Source organism: Molothrus ater, chromosome 3 (genome assembly GCF_012460135.2).
Source record: "Molothrus ater isolate BHLD 08-10-18 breed brown headed cowbird chromosome 3, BPBGC_Mater_1.1, whole genome shotgun sequence".
Classification (NCBI taxonomy): domain Eukaryota; kingdom Metazoa; phylum Chordata; class Aves; order Passeriformes; family Icteridae; genus Molothrus; species Molothrus ater.
Genome location: NC_050480.2, coordinates 59,603,104 through 59,621,862, shown reverse-complemented (window position 1 = coordinate 59,621,862; position 18,759 = coordinate 59,603,104). Strand labels below are relative to the sequence as shown.

Here is an 18,759-nt window from a genome sequence, read left to right as displayed (position 1 = left end):
CAGGGATGGTGCCTGTGCTTTGCACAAGGTGGGGAAGAACACAAGGCTTTGGAAAATGAGTGCAAACTCTGAGGTCTTTGAAGAACAGGCAGTGTGAGAAAGGTGTCTACACCTCATACAAGCATTGGGGACCTTTCCCCTCCTTCCCCTTCCTTCACCAGAGGGTTTTTGAGCACAAAACCATCCTTACATACTCCACAACATCCAGGCAGTGGTAAGAGGACCATCACCTGCTTCCCTACTCCTTCCTCTCCCCAGTCCTGGCTGCTCTGCCCGTACAGGGTTGCACACAGCATTAATCTATCCACAGGTGAAAAACCTCCTGCAGATGTGTTTCCCAAGTCACCAGTCAAACAAGGGTGGCCTACCAAATCACCCCAAATAAGCAACTAATGCAGCACTGTGTTTTTAATTATAAGAGATTCTTATCAGCTTACCTGAATGCATTTTGGACTCCACACATGTGCCCTAATTTAATTACTTAATTATGAAGAATTAAGAGCTGGTACCCTCAATGAGGTCTGAGAAGTCTCCTGCTCTGCACGTACCCAGTAATTGTCACATTACAGATTTAGCAAAGATGTATTGCAATTGCAGCAAAGTTCTAAACTTCTAGCCTGTTACTTCTTTTTCCAGCAGGCATTTGTTTTGCCGGACTTTAACTTATCAATGTCTCTTGTCATACACAATACCACTAGCTCTCTACAAAGATGTAAAGTGTGAAATCACAAAATAATTATTGCTTAGTGTCATTGGGGTATGTTTATGCACAAATATAAGAATTTGAAAGTCAGAAAATGTCAGAAAAAAACCATTTAATTAGAAAAGAACTTTTTAAAATTAAAAAAAACAATGGCACTAAACCATAAGCAAAGTTATTTAAGAGATCATAACCACAGGTTGGTTGCAATTTTATACTGAAACTCCTGGAACAGCTGTTCCTATCATCTGCACTTTGCTCCTGATTAAAATAACACCTAGAGTTCCAGTAACAAGTAATCTTCTACAGAACTATAATGTATTACGAGAACACACATCACTTTTGTATTACATGTCAAAAAAACCCCTTTATATTTATTACACTAGGTTCATAAATGTTTACCTAAGTATTGTACTGCTTTGCTACTCTATTCCTTCCATTTGAAGAGCAGAGAGTTTGCTCTACAGACAAAAGTAATTTGTCTTAAGAGGATTTGCCCATAGTGGCAGTGCTATACCATGTGGGAATACCCAGCTAGATGGAGCATCGAGCAGTACATTAGAACAATTTCCTCTTTTACTCATCCTGCTTTTCAGAACCAACCAGTGCAGTGCTTCTTCTTCATATGAAGACAGACTTTAAGAAACAATAAATATACATGGCCCCAAAATTGTTCATATACTGTGGATAACTAATCAGCAGATGTCTAATTTTTCTATGACCTTTCAGAGTTCTATTTCACTGCTTGTACATAAAAGGGAGAGTTCCAGTGGTTACTCTGTCAACACAGGGCCCACGTCCAAAGCTCAGCAGAAAGGTCCTTTATTCCTTTAATCAGCTTAGATCACGTAAAAAAATGTAATTCAGTCCTTGATTGCAAGTAGAATACTCCCTATGAGGTCAATATAAATCTCTGTGTGCACTGAGAGAAAGCATTTCATTCCAAGGATACAATTTCACAGTAGTTACTTCAGGTAGTCAGCACGCAGGTGAAAGCACTTGAGCACAGCTGAGCTAGTTTACAAATAAATTGTGAAGTGGTACACAAGCTAGTGAGCCCAAAGTGTTGCTGTGGAACTGGGGCTCTGGAGCTCCAGGCCACAGTTCTTTGTGTTGCAACAAGCCTCCTCAGTCTACAATTCATTATCAGTGAATTCCATGGAGAGCTTTCAGTCCTTTCCTGAAAAGGGATGGATTTGCAATAGTTCTCTGTTGGAGCACTAATTTTTGAAGTGGTTTAGACAGCACCTATCAGCATCAGGGCAATCAGAACTTGATTTCTAACCTCGTCCAGGATAAACCAGATATATAGCCAATGGTAAGTAATACCCACAGCAGACCCTTACACTGGTTTGGAGTGAAAGGTTTAGTGGCTTGCTACCTATGAAATTGAGACTACAGTTTCCTTCTACAGTTATCTTGTTTTTCCTGGAAGCTTTTATTATGCTAGTAACTGAAAAGTTTTGGCAGTTCACAAAACTCAATCTATCAGAGGTCCAAAAAACCTGAAATCGGTGTATGTAACATGGCTGCAATCACTGCTGAAATACCTAAAAGGTTTTTCTAGTGCATGACAATATGCCAGAAAGAACAATGCCAAGAGTAGTGAGCTTTAAAAAGACTCACCTTGTCACATGATCCTTTGTTTCTTTTTTTCTTTCTTTTGTTTTGTAATAATCTCAAGAGCACAATCAACTGGAGTAAAAATAAAATTACTTAAAAGACCTAGCAAAAAAGCTGCATAGAAAGCATCTTCACAGTTGTTTTTAAATAGTTTTCATCAAACTTTAAATTAGGACTTCCAAAGACAAAATACATTGCATTGCAGTTTTTTCCAGTGAAATTCACACTTATTTGGGAAATTCATATGACTTGGTCAGGTATTTTTAATACTGTACCATTCAGAAGTGCTGATCAGGATTTGGTTCTCTATTGTACTAGCACTGAAAAGACCTATATGAACACAAAATGCTACACAAAGAGTTTGTAGGTCTCTAATACAAAGAGTTTAAACACCTGCTTGAAAAATAAATTCTTAAACAAGACCTATCAGATGGGAGGTAGCTTAGTGCCATTAGAATATTTAAGGTACTTATATATAAAATATATAAGGTACTTATGCTCGTTTCAAACATGAGTGGGAAAATTGTGCTATCTCCAAAATTTTGCTGCAAGTAAAACTGAAAGTTTACTTGTTATAACTGTTGGGTCACTATTGCCTTTTTTTTTTTTAAACTGGATAAAGTTCTATTAATATACACAATGGTTGAATGTTGAGAGGAGACTCTCTCCCCTTTGAAACATTCAGCCTGTACAACTAAAGTCCACAGGTTGGAGGTTTTGCCATTAGCTGTGATCTTAGCTCTGCTTAGGTTTTATAACCCACTCAGCATTTGGGTTGAGCTGGTAGAGGTCCTTCATGTAGGTATCATCATCAAGGCAGCGTTCTCCTAGAAACAGAAAAACCATGTGATTACACCAGTACTAACAGAGAAATGAAACAACTTCCAAAGTTCCTGTTACTGTTTTACTCCATGACATTTTCAAAGTCTCTCTGTGGTGTTTAACAAAGGACAATGCACATAAAAGTTGGAGGTGCTCCTACCCTTCCTGTCTGCCTTGAGGAGGAAGGGGAGAAGAAGAAGAAGGAAGGAGAGAAAGGGCTGCTCTACCTCTGCAACACGTTCTAGGTCAGATTCCTCACACAGACCATGCAGATTGGAACTCCCCTCTGCAAGTAAAAGTGGAGCAATGTCCTGATCCTCTCATGATTATATCCAAAAACTACATTCACATGCATGGAAGCCCATTAAAATTTATTTTCCCCTTTCTAAATGCTAAGTTTGTGCAAGGTTTTTGCTTGCTAAGAAAGTGTTACTCCCTATCCTCCTCCTCTTAAATAAGCTGTTCTGTATAGCACTTGTAATAGTTGCTGTCCTAGGAGGGGAAAGTAGTACACTGTTCTTGGTGCACTACAGGCAATTAATTTATGTCTAGTAGCAACGATGAAAATAGCATATGCTGATCCATCAAGATCTGCTCATTCTTCCCTTTGCCCTACAGGCAAAGCATTATCTCATGCATTTGCAGCTCTACATCACAGCTCCTCTTCTACTCTGCTATGCAATTATTTGGGGTGGATGGCTCGTGCCAGACAGATATTTCCAGTACTTGCACTCCTGAGACAGGAGGCAAACATAGGTAGAATGGTGCAGCTGAGTTTGTCTGCCAGCTCTTTGGCCTCCCTGCTCAAGCAGGCACAGTCTCCATCTGCTCTCTCTAGGATTTTAATCCGAACCTCTGTGACCAGTACTGCCCGTGCTGCTGAGCTAGGTCTTCTCCTCTGCACAGTGCAGCATGTTCAGGCAGTGAGAGCATGGGGACAGCACTTTGCTATGTCCCTATCCATCCAGTCCTGGGCACAAATCTGTGGCAGAAGTCCCATTCAGTGCCCTGAAATCCTACAGTGTACTGACTACTAAAGAAATGTGTGCAGACTTCAGCAGCTGCAACTGCTAGAGGACAAGATCACAGTGTTGTGCTTGTTACAATTTTAAGTACAAGTGTAAGGACATGAGAGTGTCACGAGCCCCTCGAGTCTTGTTTTGGGCTCCCTCTACATGAGTCAGGCACACTGGGAAGAGAGACAGATGGCAAAGGTCAGGACAGCTGGTTTACTTAAACCTGTACGGCAGGTTAAAGGCAGGGAGTTTCTCTTACTTCAACTGAGAGTATTAATAAGGGCTAATAAGGACTGATTAAAGTTGAAATCCTCTGGAAGTAAACCATTCAGACAGAAAAAGCATCTAAGCTTTCTAACCTATGTCACAACAAAACAAAATAAATCTGCACTTTCTCTAAGAGAAATACAATTTCTGTTACAAATTTAAAGTAACAGTAACAGTTGTTCCAGTTTCATTGGAATTCTGCTACAAAACCTTTTTTCCTGCAATGATTACACCTCTGTAGAATAAAAAAGATATTGCTCTCCTTTAAAAAAGTCTTATGTCTGGGATTGCAACCTGCTTTAACAGGCATAGGAAAATGTATGCAGATACTGGATTTGCAAGAGAACATATAATACATTCTTCTGGCATCCAACTATCTTGGCAACTTACTTATCAGACTTAGTAAAAACACTAAAACATACTGTTGCAGGAAACATAAGTAAGTGCCATTTTTAATTAAGTCTTTTGGTTTAGACAAACATGCAAAAAACATGATTTATAATAGTGATTAGAATAAAAGAAAAATGCTATAAGTAGCAATTTAGATATGGAATTGAAACTTGCAAAGAAAAGAAGTACTGCATGTAATTTGATAATGCCAAATAAGTTTAACAGGTCACAGTTAAGGAAAAAAGTAAATGTAAATCCAATCTACTACTGCTTTCTAGTTCTCCTTTTGTTTTCCTGAACATTATGAAAAATACTATGATTAGAAACTGATTTCTAATGCAAAAATACTCTTCCATTCATGGAAGAAAACTTTAGAACTGGGCTCAGAATTATCCTTGGCATTAACTTTGCTTATCTGCTATTTACTTTAATCAAAAGGATCTGGAATAAGCAGGGCAGGAAAGACTAGCTGTTGGAAAATTTTATCACATGGTCATCTTTCTGGTTGAGCATCTTCTTCCCCCCAAAAGAACACTCCCTCCAAAATGACACTCAAATGCAGAACATGAAGGAATGTAAGTTCACTTATTATGCCTTAATACAAAGAGATGAATAAGATGAACTCCAAGCACCTTTGTATCCAACCTTTCTGTGCTTATTCACTGTACCTACATATCAGGAACATCTGTTACAGCTGCCAACTTCCTCAGGGACAGATGGTAAGATACTACTGATATAATGATTACACCAACATCTCTGCTGCCTTCTCCACAAGGTTAACTGTCTGCCTTAGTGTCAGGGAGAACAAGGGACATGAATAAAAATGCAACACAGTGAAGCCCATGGACAATGTGCCAAGGAATCTTATTCTAGCAAAGTAAGCTGTTCAGAAGCCATTCTTACCAATATTTCCTCCTATTTCATAAAGAAAGACCTCTTCTTTCTTGAGTGTTTGGACATTTCCACTGTGGGGAACAGAACATAATGATGATATTACAAAGGTGCTTGTGGATCAGCCACCTAGACATGTCTGGGAGAAGTTAATGCTAATTAAAATCAGCACTGCACCCATCACAAATCCTTACTGACACAATCAGTGAACAAGAATACCCTTGCATGCTAGTGCAAATGAACAGTCCTGCAAGTGAACAGTACACTAGGAAAGGTAAAATAAGATAAATATGAAGAAACTGCAGGTTTTAGGAAAGAATTTCATTGTTATTAACAAGTAGCTTGATATTTACTCTCTGATTTTTCTTTTACTGCTGCTGCAAAAATAAGTATTTCCCTCAAATGTGCCATATTTCAGAAAAAGCCTTATGGTTGGGTGGGAAAACCACTGTCTTGATGGATTTCATTGTACTGCAATTAAAAGAGGTAAAAAACAGACAGTGGAAAAATAAAGTCCCTGTATTACAAAGGGATTCTATTATTCTCACTTCTTAATTGTAATAATATATGCTAAAGCCCAGCAAGAAAATAACTTCCTAACAATGGCGTAAAACTCTAAAAACAGCATTTAGGAAAAAGCAGCTTCTAAATCTCAACTAGTGTACCATATTATTGCTTTAGATGAATAGCTAGATATGATGAACACGTGCATTAATTTTATTTTTTTTCAAAAGATTCATTAAAATTTCTCCCTTTCTAAATGGATTTGAATGACTAAAATGTAGCTTTTGGTTTAAAATCATTTAATGTACATGACATTTTCACATCATTATACTCCAGTACCTATTATGCTGTTATATAGAAATGCATGTCCTGGGGTGCCTTTATGATGCTTGTATTTAAATAGATTTTTATATATAAATGTATTATATATTTACATAATAAATGCATTATTAAAAAAAAAAAATCTTTCTTCTTTCCTCATTCCTCTGTTTTCTTGGAATTCCCTTCTGACTTGTCCCCACAAAATTACCAAACTATTCCTGACCCATCAGATTAAACAGCAATTAATTTTTTACTGACATTTTTTTACTAACAGCATTTATGTATTCCTAAAGGTTTCCTGGGCTTTAATAACATTTAAAAGCATTAATTCCTCAAGCGTATATTTTGATGGCTAAATTCAGCCAAACAGTTCATGAACTGACCTGGACTTTGAGTATTTTAAAACTTTTTTCTTGATATAATAAATGAAGAGACACTTCTCCCGACATGATAACAAAATAAAGACATGTTTATACCTTTTCTGGCTGAGAAACCTGGCTACTATATCACCGGCTTTCAGTTCTTCTGTCAGCTGTATTGCCATGGAAACTTTGGAAAGATGAGGCGCTTGCACCCGTATCACTCCCTGAGGAACATCAGTCTGCAAAGCAATAAGAGTGGTGGAACAAAGCTGCTAGCAGCTGGCTTTGATGAGCTTCTCAAAATACAGTATGGAATAAGTAAGTAAGTACAGTGCTCTGCACTTCACTATCTACTATACTTCTCTACTAACATACAATAACTATGCCGCAGTTCAGTAAATTACATCCAACCTTCAAAGCTCTTTTTAACAACAGGGACAACTTCAGAACAAAGGAACAGTAGTGTTTAATTATTTTTCAAAGATGTTAAGAATAACAATAACAATTATGCTACATTAAGAACACACTTTGGTATGATATGAAGCATGTGACACTGATATGAAAAATTCTTGCTGCAGGCATGAAAATCAGGCTGTGCCCCCACACCAACCCTCTGCCAAAACTTCTAAACTTCTGGAAGGAACCTGATCAGTTCCATTTAATCTGAACTTCCTGCCCAAAAAAAAAAAAAAAACCCAAAAAAAAAACCCACAAAGTACTCATGGATCAGTCTACTTTAAAGGATTCTTCTTTCCTTTTTGTAAACTTCATTTTTTAAAAACAGATATTCACTACTGCAGGTTTTTCTTCCTATTTCTTATTGTCCAGCATATGTTCAGCTAGGCAACCTGCCCTATATAATAGTCTTGAGTATATAATGGATTTGTATTTTATTTCAAACCACAAGTCCTTGATGATGAATATTAATCATATTATCTACAGAGAAGGAGGACAAAAGACAGCTTTTCTGTCCCACTTGCAGGTACATGACATTTGAAGTTACAAAAGATATAATTTATTTGTGAATAAGGTCCTAATTTCTGTTCCTGGAAATATTTCTATTCCTATTACATTATCATTTACCCAAACCTACTCCTTTTGATAGGAAAATAAACTAAGAGTCTCTGTACTCAAGGTTGATTATGGCAGTTCACTGTCTCCTTTGCCACCCCAATTTACCCAACTGCAAGGCTGAACATATTTTCTTCCATAATCAATGAATAAATCCGGGCACCTGTGAATCTAAAATAGCTTCTCTGAAACCATCAGTGTTAAATGAGTACAGAACAAGTACAAACGTGAGCAGAATTGGAAGCTTCCTGAGAAAGCTGAAGGCTCATTACTATACAAATGATGAGTTATGGTAAGCAATTTTAACCAAACAATCTTGTCCAGTCTTATTATTTGTCGATTTAAAAATCCTAGACATCGTAACTACTTCTGTCTAAAGCAGTAAGAATCATCACACTGAGAATTTGCTATGTAGTAATTGTGGAATCAGAGACTTGTAAGATTGCAAGAGATCTCTATGAGATTTCCCCTAGATTAACTCTAAATTTGTCACACCTGTTCTTTAAGGCCTCCACCTACGGAAACAGTGTCTATAGCCATCTGCTAGGTAGTAAATCCTGCTAAAATTTTTTTTGCCTCTTTCCAAACTTCTGGGATTCTGGCAAAAAGAAATTACATTTTTAAGGATGAAATTATTGTTTATAGACCTATCTGGTCTTCCATCAAATTCAAATTGGTCAATTTAAACTAGCTTTCATTTTTGTATACAGTTCTTGATCTTGATCATTTTGTCTCAGTTGATTTTAATGGAGTGTCTCCAACTTTCAGCTGGATAACTTTTTTTTCCTACACAGCAGGCACATGATAAATATTTAAAAAGCAGTCAACTTTGAGTATATGAGGAAAAAGAAGAAGAAATGTCCACAGAGCTCTAACATTATGGTCACAGATCAAACAGAATAATTACTTTGTTTATTCACAGAGAATCATTATTAGCTCAGCTAATTAATGCATTTTGCCACTTTCACCACCTGCATTTCCAGGAGAAATCATGCTCAGCTGCACAATATATTCATGCTGCCAAACTACAGAGAGAACAGAACCTGAGCATCCTGTAGCCCATACACTGTGAAGGTTAGTGGGAAAGAAAACGTGGCTTAAAACCTCTAAGAGCTGAATGACAGGACCTATTCTCTGAACAGCACAGTCCAAAATACCCAAGTGAGGGGCTGGCTCCATATCACAACATATTAAGCTATGAACCTATGAGAGGATTGACAACACACTGAAGAGTGCGTCACCAATGCTACTCAGTTTGCAAGTTCCCTCCCCTGCCTCACAGGTCCTCCCAGGTCAGTTTTAAAACACTGGAAACTCTGGCTGAAATAGGTACTTGCATTATTAAAAAAGCTGAAGACAGCACATCCTTACTTCATGGAAAATACATTGGCCTACAACATTTAGTCTGCAGCAGGCAGAGAAGTCACCTGTGAGGTACTAATCTTCTTCAAACCCTTCCTTTTCAGAGGAGCTTAGAATCTATATAACACAGAGCAGAGCAGCTGCCTGGCTACAGGATCTGGGGTAGGTCTCTTCCAGTTTCTTCTAATCCATTTTTCCTGACCCACTCAAATATTTTTCACTCTAGGTGCGGAGAGAAATGTGACTATGCAATATTTTCACTAATGAAGGAATATTATGCATACTTATTCAAGGTGCAAAGTATACCAAGCAGGTATGGGGCATGAACATTATGAAGAACAAAATTGATTTTCAAAAGGATCTTGCTACATGGAAGGCAAAGGCTGAAAGAAATGCGAAGCAGTTGTTCTCTTTGGGCTGCAAAATATTGCACCTGGTTTGGGACAAAAAACTAGAAAACCATACGCAGAGAAATGATTTAGCAGGTAATAATTTTTTTAGTAAATGATCTGGCACTGCAATGAGTGACATATTCAGCAGGAGTCAGAAAGGTTACTCTGTAAATTCAAACAGATCATGCAAACAGAAGGGCCATGGGACACAATGGGTTTTGTAACCTGCAGCAGCTCAGCCCAGTGCATTGCATTGTGCTGCTCACATGATAGCTCCCTTTTTGGAACAACTGCACCATACAGAGGAATACAATGACAGATGGTAGAAATGTGGCTAAAGGCAGTAGGTAAATTTCCAGTCCTGAGGGCATCTTTCTTTGTCTGTCTAGAGCATTATTCAACCCAACACCAACACAAAGACTTAATCCCCAACACTGACTTGGGGCCATAGGTATGCACAGGTATCCCAAAAAGCAATTAACCCTCACAAGCCCTCTAATATTAACCACTCTCAACACTCTACAGAGATCTCACCCGGAGTTTGCAGTAAATGCTTTTTAACCTCTGTCTCAAAAGGGAAAATGTGATTGATAGAGAGGCCTCATCAGAGCTAAGATGAAATTTTATGCAAATGAGCTGCTAATAAGAACACAGATACGGAGTTATTTCTGGAGAATATGGAGGTGACTCAGGTTCTGTCCATCTATGTTTAATCATGTAGGGTGCCACAGCAAGTGTTAGAAAATAGAAATTTTTCCTCAGCTATTATTCAGCAGCACATAAGGTAATTAGGTATTGTGTTTAAAAAAAGACTGGATGTGGCAGTCAGTGCCATGGTTTAGCTAAGGTGCTCGGGCATGGGTTGGACTCAATGATCTTTAAGGTCTCTTCCAACCTAGTAATTCTGTGAATTCTGTGAAAGTTTCACACAGGTTTCACTGGAGTGGGAAATTCACCACATGTCTGGGTATCTCGCTTACCACCTGATAGTTAAAATGTAGTTCAAAAACTGCACAGGAAATTTGCCTCATTTGTAAATTAAAGCAGTATGAATTGAAAACTAGGGAGAAGGAAAACCCAAACCAATAAATTTGCCTGAAAGAATGAGACATTTGTAATTGAAAAATGTATAAATTGTCATTCACAATGAAGCCTTATCAATTTGTGAATATGATTTTAATGCTAACATGTTCTCAAGCACCCCAAATTACTGAATGCTTGCAATAAGCATGAAGGATTTGTAAAAAATTGTACCATTTAATTTTGACAAAAATCTCCACAGAATTCTACAGCTTAAAGAAAATCATTGAATAGTAACTTTACATTTACATTTGAATAAGAATATTACAGGAGGCTTCAGTTCTATCTCCCCAGTGGATTAGAAAGGCATAATTTACTCTAAAAGACCTCAGCCCTGACTCCCCAGTGGATTAAAAAGACATATCTTTGCACTGAACTATAAAAAAATCTAATATCTGAACTTGAAACAGCATTTATTTTTTCAGTGTATTTTCTGTTATTTCAGTGTTGAACACAGGATGGCAGCATTAAGTGAATAACATCAACTCAAGTGAATTCAATTCAAAGAATTCTTTTCTTATTAGACCAGGAAAAGCAAATTCCAAGGTTTAATTAGCTTTATTTTAAAATCATATGTAAGTCATTCTGTGTAAAGATTCCTGCATATAGACAGAAACAAAAGTAATGCAAAGTGATGCCTGGGGAATTAATTAATTTTGGACATTAAGATATGTGTCAAATACTGCATAAAAAATGAATAGGAACACTGAAATATAAGTCTCCAGCCGATTCTGGACATATAGCATATTCATTTGCCACATTCTATTTGCTTCAGCTTAAAAGCTTAAAAAATGCCTTTATAAGAATATGACAACCCTTTTTTTCGTAACAGCCTGACATACACACACTTGGTAATGAAACCAGACTGCTTAGAGCAGACTGCATTTCTACCAGCGACCACAAGATGACTCTACCTCACCAGAATCTTCACTGTGACTTCAACCCACAAGGGGGTACTTTCATACCACCCAAATGAGATTCTCACACCACCCAAACCTGATACGTTTTCATTATGGTATCAGAATACACGTATTTGGTATTACTTGTTTGTGTATTTAAATTAACTTTGGAATAATGTACTTCAAATGTCTTATAATTAAGGTAGTATACTGTATAGGCTAAAAAAGTTTCAAAAAATTGTAATTATAAAAATTATCAACAATTTCAACATGCACGAGATGTATTTTTAAAGTTTTGATATCAGTGGGAACAGCTCAACTAAAATCTTTCTGAACTACAGGAAAAATTAACATTACAATTGCCACAGGATTTTTGTATTTTAAAGAGCGTTTGAAGAGTGTTATGTTGAAATTTATGCCTTGACATCACTGATGGGTATGGGAGAAATCAATTATCTAAAGGAGAGATACTGAACTGTGGGTTACATACACTAGGGTAGGCTGACAGTAGCCACTTGGACAATAGCTGCATAAGAAGCAGTTCATCAGCTTTTCACATTTGTTTCATCCTTTAGGGTTTCTTGGGTTGGGCAGGTTGTGCATGTTCTAGCTAAAGATTGGGACAAAGAGTTCAGTGCCTATCATTTTTCAGAACATAAATATTCTGAAAAATCTGTGAAAACAAAGAACCAGTACAATCCTCTAAACGTGTTGTGCCAGTAACCCACAAACTGTGAGATCTACACTGACTTGCTATCTATTCGAATTCTCAATTAAAAAATGTATCTATCTTCTCTGCTCTATCTACTTTTTCACTAAAAATTACGATCCTATTAATAAAGCATTTCAGATGTATGTTTCCTTACATCATTAGGAGTCTTCTCCTGTTTCTCATGCTTTTCCCGGTCATATGCCATCTTTTTCAGAAGTTTCTTCATAGCTTTGTCCTTTCTCTCCTTCTTCTGGCTTTCAGTGTTTTGTTTTCTCACTTGGTTAACAATAAACTTTGGAATCTAGATAAATACAGAATAAGCGTGAATAACTACATAATTTTCTTACCAAAATTTTGTAAGTGGCCAGATTATCAGGTAGAACTCAAACCCAAAAACTCAAACTGTTTCTTTTCAGTAATAACTATAGATTCAAATAATATAAAACTGTGAAACAGTTTTAAAACCACTCCATTTGTGATAAAATATTTCATTCAGTAACTTCTCAGGGGAAGAGAATCATAGAGCATTTTTACTTTTGTCAGCCAAAAACATTCACTTAATGTGTAAAATGGTACTACTTACTTTTATTCACATGCAGCAAAGGTCAAAATTGTTTCGAGTTGCTGATGGACAACACACCTCCAACTTGTCCAGTTTGTCCAAGCTAGAGTTTGCTTAAGACCATGACACAACTTCATGCTTTATCAAAACATGTTTTCATGTTTCATAAAATATTAAGTTTGGCCCAAAAGGACAATGTGTTCAAACACTGTGTTTCCTGCTAATATCTCTTAGCCAAAAAGAAGTGCCCACAGCAATATATACTGATAGACCAAATATACACATTCCCCAAGGAGTTATTTTTGAGTTCACCTGTAGTACATACAGGTATGTTAAAACTGACCACCAGAGCTTAACATTAGATGTAATATTTTTGGTTTCCTCCCATAAGAGTTACCCATGACCAAGAACCCAGCTGGATCAGTCTGATCCTTTTCTAAATCGTGGATGTAACTTCACATGACTTGTCTATTCAGATACCCTGTTGTGAAATTTATCATTCTCCTCCCCCACCCCTAAAAACCACACTTACTGTCCACAGAAGTTTTTGGTACTGAATCATAAAGCGCATGACATTTGCTGTCCCAGCTGCCATGACGAACTCGCTTTGTTCAATAGTCTTTGAGCCAAACCCATGAAATGTGAAAAGGTTTGGGGCCATCACCATCGCAACATTCTTCAACGTCATCTTATTTTTGTCTCGGTGATCAATTACCCTTTGCAGGAATTCAAGCAGTACCTGAAATAAGAGCAGAACTTTCAGCTCAACTCTGCACGTGAAAAGTGAAGCATGTGCAGAGTTCAAAATGAACGTATGAGTGAAACACGATGTTGCATATTTTTCTGAAAAAGCTTAAAATTCCTAAGAAAACCACATTAAAAACAATCAATAATAGAAGTGTGAATATATTTATTCACAGAAAAGTAATGCAAGTTTTGTTTCCTTCAAGTAATGAAGTAAAACATTCTTGTTGTTTTTGTGGCTAGCATTTTCAAAAGCATTCATGTGACTTTGAGGCCCTGCAGAGTAAGATTTGTTTCAAAACCTTTGTTATGTAGGTGTATAAGCAGCATCCCACAGATGCTTGTGAAGACATTACTGTTGGCATTTGTTAAATTGAAAGTGAACACAATAGTGCCAGCTGTCATGGTTATGGAAACATGGAGTGGCTAATTCTGTAAGGTAAGCAATTCACAAGTAAAGCACTGCATTGTGAATGACAGGTAGCCAGTTAGAAACTGGCAATTTTCAATTAATTTGGTTCCAGATATTTGTAGCTCAACTCAGGAGCCTTCTTGACTGCCTCCACACAATAAATAAACTCACAAAGAAAGTCTTGTTTGAACAGTAAGACCTGGTAGGATTTTCTGCCTGTAATGGATGATGTTCTGCATCCTACACAAGTCCTGCCTTCATTCTTGATTTTAACAGCTTTAATGGTAAGCATATTCTGAAAAAAGCATTAATAGCTTTGCTACAAAAGGACAAGTGCAAATTGAAAGAATCCATGTAACATGCTACAAATAGCAACAGGAAGTGTAAATTTCTAGTTTATTGAGAGTAGAAAAAAACAGCACAGAGAAAAGTGAAGAATAAAAATGAAGAGCTAAACCCACTTCATAAAAGGAAACTCACATTCATTGTATTCTAATACTTTAATTTTTTGTACTGAAAATAATGACTGATGCAAAAAAAAAGGGAGCAAAACTTCTAAGAGAAAAGGTTGGTCACTGGGAGATTACTATTGCAATCCTGGAAAAAAGTCAGATCACAATCTTTAAAGTCATTTGGGAGAAGTTAGGGCCCTAAGTTGTTTGGTTGTTTTTTTTTCCCAAAGTCATGTGAAATATGGGGGATTAAAAAGAGTCAGTAATTTCAGCATTAACTTTGAACTGAAAAAAAATGAATGTTCAAAAGACAACAGCATTCATTACAGTGGATTCACAGAAATAGTCAAAACATTTATGCAGGAAAATACTATTAATAATTCTAACCTTCAGAGTGTCTCTGTTTGCTTCAGGTAGAAGGATAACCAAAAGATTCAAAGCTTGCAGTTGCTGTTTCCTCGTTGGGAGATCTGCCAATAAAGCACACAGAGCTCAGTATTTTGAAATAGTTATTTATACTCTTCAAAAAGCATGGTTTCTAAGTTCAAACTTCTTGCAAAATGCTGAATGCATACACATGGCTAATTATCATAGTATGACAAAGGACTGGCAGATCCTGGTTTTCCGATACTCATTTCCAAATGTTCTTTTAGGATTCAGTTGGTGTGACTCAGCAGTCTTTTGGCACTGTTTTCTAGATGCCTTGTGATTTCTTCTTTATTTTGCAATGCTACAAGAAAGGATAGCTAACGGTTCTTCCCTTCCTGAGCCTGTGCCCCAACATTGCAAAGGGTATATCCAACTCTGCTTTCACAGCTTCTCTGGTTGCCTTCACAGTGGCACAATCTCCCAAGTTGTCCCAATCACCCACACAGAATGAAGACCACGTGTAACTGAGGAAGGCAGGTCTCCAGCCACATAACCAAGAGCAGCTGCAATGCCAAACCAGCAGGGATGAAACCAAGAGGAGAGAAGCTTAACACGTATCTACAGCAGACAGTGCTGTACCAAAAGAGGCAATTAAAGAAAAACAACATTGCTTCTGTCTTTTACCAGTTGCTCAGCGGTGCATCATTCACCCAAGCTGCACAATGAATGCATCCCTACACTCCTACAGCTCCTAGAAGAGCTCCTACGTTCTGGCAGTGTAGAAAGTCCCACATTTGTCACTTGTCATAAACTTCCTCCTGTCATGCTTTAGAGGACATGCTCTGGCAAGTCTTCTCAGGAGACTCCTAATGAATCAGGCCATACATAAAACAAGTGAAGAAGGGGATACCTGCACAACATAGTTTTATCACATGATCTCAAAATTCAACAGGGTTGTTCTCATGCATCCTGCTGGGATTCCAACTGAATTGCTATTTCAAATACATTTCATCCAAATCAACTCAGGAGACACCACCAAACAAAAATAAAAGTTCATTGATGAAATAAAAAAAACACCACCTCGCTGACTACCTTCCACCATACCAAAAATTAAGGCTCTGAATAAATGATTGCATAATCATTTAAAACATCAAGTAGTGAGAGCAATGTTATCTACCTGCTTTAGAAAGACACATATTAGAAGTGAGGCATAAATTCAGTTTCAAAACACCATATGTCACAATGTTCAAAAAGCAATGAGAATCAATCTTTTCCTAGGAAAGTAAGCAAAAATACAATTGCAAAACAATTAAAATTCATTACTTAAATGAAGAGTTTCTGTCTGCAACAATTGAATTTTAGTTGCTTACATTATTTAAATTAGCAAATTAAATTGTTCAAATCGTTCTTTAAGTATTTAATTCTAACCACACTACTTAGTCACAGTATCATGAAAAACACTGACTACTGTCACAAAGATGGTCCTTCTTCTCTACCACCTAATCTTATTGCATGTAACCAACAAGAAAAACTATTTAAACAATGGGAGTCCATGAAGTGCTGTGTCTCTTTTGAAGCAAATCTTTTGGTTCAATATAGAAAGTGGTTTGGATCCTGGCACCTGAGTACTTCTGGGTAAGTAAAACCACATAAGCCTTCAGACAGCTCAGGAGCACAAGCAGAAACCCTCCTGGCTCCAATCACTATCCGGTAAATGAAACAACCTTGCGGAGCTCTTTGCTGCCAGCACCATCTGAAAGTGTTCTGGTCAGTTTTAACTTGACAGTCAGTACTGCAAAATCAACAACACTGTGTAGCAGGCCAAAGCACCAACCTCCTACTCCAACCAACCTGACAGCATTGAAAGGCAGCTCAGACCTGGGAGACTTGACATAGAAGTCAAGAACTTTTAAGAATATTTGTCAGTTTGCCTGTCCGTGTGAATTCTCTGATGCTGAGTTTAGTTCGGTTGGAGCATGGTGCTAATAATGCCAAGGTTGATGGTTTGATCCCCATGTGAACCATTCAAAAAGCTGGACTAGATAATCTTTGTGGATTCCTTCCAACCCAAAGTATTCTGTGATTCTATGAAAGCCCCTCTTAGAAATGAGCCACTGCTCTGCCTGCAGGCAAGGGAAATAGAACTTGCAGTCCCTTGTTGACTGGGGAGTAAATGTATGTGGGTTCTCACTCTGGATTCATTATCACCAACCCACTCTCTTCCAGTTACAGCCGGTATGTTTGCTGTATTGTAACCAGTTGGCAAAGAGGACATTTTCACAAGAACTTGCTGATCTCAAGGGACCACGGACTATCAGCAGTTCTGACTATTCTGCTCTAACTTCTCCTCCTATAAATGGATAAAATACCCTAACCAGTATAAATTATCATTTGTTGTATTTCCTGAAGAACTGCTTATCTTTGTTGTGGTTTTCTTTTGAAGCAAACACTATTTATAAACTGATACTGTCATATACATTTTCTGTGTAACCCTTGCATACCTCCTAACTACTATCAGAAACATTAGGAAGTGAAAATGTGCTTTCATTGCATGTGTAAGCTATTAAAATAGCTGTTACATGAAAGATGTTATTTGCACGGTAGCAAATTATGCCCATTTTTTCTCAGGAGAACTGATATTGCTGTTATTCAATTTGTTTCTCAGCAAAGAGGCACTTCGGTGCACGGGTATCAATTCTTTCAGCAGAGACAAAAAGGGCACTACTCACTCTGCACATCTTGGAAAGCTTTGAGATATTCTACAGTGAGGAGTGGCTGAGGCAGTTCACGGATGAAGAGTTTTAAAAGACTTGCTGCATCATGTTGCTTCACATTTTCCCAGTTGAAAGTCCCTTCATAAAATTTTGCTTCCAGTTCTTGGCAAAGACCCTGAAATGCAATGCATACAGAGAGCACTAGTAATATTTGGCTGCTGGAAGTCACGCGTTATACACACAGCAATACTTTCCACACTCTGAAAGAGGGGGAAGAACATCTGAAATATCACTTAACTCCAGTTGCTGCTGATCTTTTGCTACAAAACAGATAAATGTGGGACCAGAAGTACTGCAAGTAAACACACATTAATAGGCAGCAGTCAAATCATATGGGAAAAAGTCCCATGGGCCTGAGCCAGGGCCATATGGAATAAATATACAGTAAGAAACAGATATCATACTCAAGCACATAAGGGTCATGGCTTCCCCTCTACCCTAATATTAAGACTGTCTGATATACAGAGCAATTCTGAAACTGCTACCCAAGGGTGTTGCTATAGTGCATACATGGCCATTTTCATAAACAAATAAGGCAATTATGAGTGTTGACACACAGCTTCTTATCAAAATATACACTAAGGTGAGGCTGGTTCTCTTTTTAAAAACACAGGGCATGATTTGTGTAACTGAATAGCTGAATGTCTTGCTATCTACAGGGAATTCCATGCTGCTGGGCACACTCAGCTTTGCCTAGCACAGGGTGTCAAACATGCCCTGTGTGGAAGCGGCCTGTCCCACAAATCATGAGGTTATGCAGAAGAGTAAAGAGCTCTGAAAGTCTCAGTGGAAGGTCGTAACTCTGGGGCTGGGAAAGGATGGGATACTGTTGGCAGCAGACATTACCATGCACCTGCCCTGCTGCCACGGCAGTTCTACTACTGGCCTTTCACAGATGCACAAATGGGAACACACTGCAAAGACCAAGCCCTTCTAGTCCATTGCTAAGTATCAGGCTTGATCTCACACCCACTTCATTTATTTCCTAGTCTGGCAGAGTGAAAAGTAACCTCAGTACAGGGCCAGAGGCCCTG

At 37.8% G+C, this 18,759-nt stretch overlaps 1 protein-coding gene across 3 annotated transcripts in view; it reads right to left on the bottom strand.

The window, feature by feature from the left end:
* Nucleotides 1-798: 798 nt before the first annotated feature.
* Nucleotides 799-18,759, bottom strand: part of ARHGAP18 (Rho GTPase activating protein 18) — a 95,391-nt gene continuing 77,430 nt past the window's right edge. For all 3 annotated transcript variants that reach the window (XM_036404581.1, XM_036404580.1, XM_036404582.1), the window contains exons 9-15: nucleotides 17,681-17,840; nucleotides 14,970-15,052; nucleotides 13,507-13,713; nucleotides 12,567-12,713; nucleotides 7,011-7,135; nucleotides 5,722-5,783; nucleotides 799-3,150 (exon numbers count right to left, since the gene is read on the bottom strand). In XM_036404581.1, the coding sequence (XP_036260474.1) occupies nucleotides 3,059-3,150; nucleotides 5,722-5,783; nucleotides 7,011-7,135; nucleotides 12,567-12,713; nucleotides 13,507-13,713; nucleotides 14,970-15,052; nucleotides 17,681-17,840 (876 nt within the window). In that variant the 3' untranslated portion in view covers nucleotides 799-3,058. The remainder of the gene's footprint in view (nucleotides 3,151-5,721; nucleotides 5,784-7,010; nucleotides 7,136-12,566; nucleotides 12,714-13,506; nucleotides 13,714-14,969; nucleotides 15,053-17,680; nucleotides 17,841-18,759) is intronic.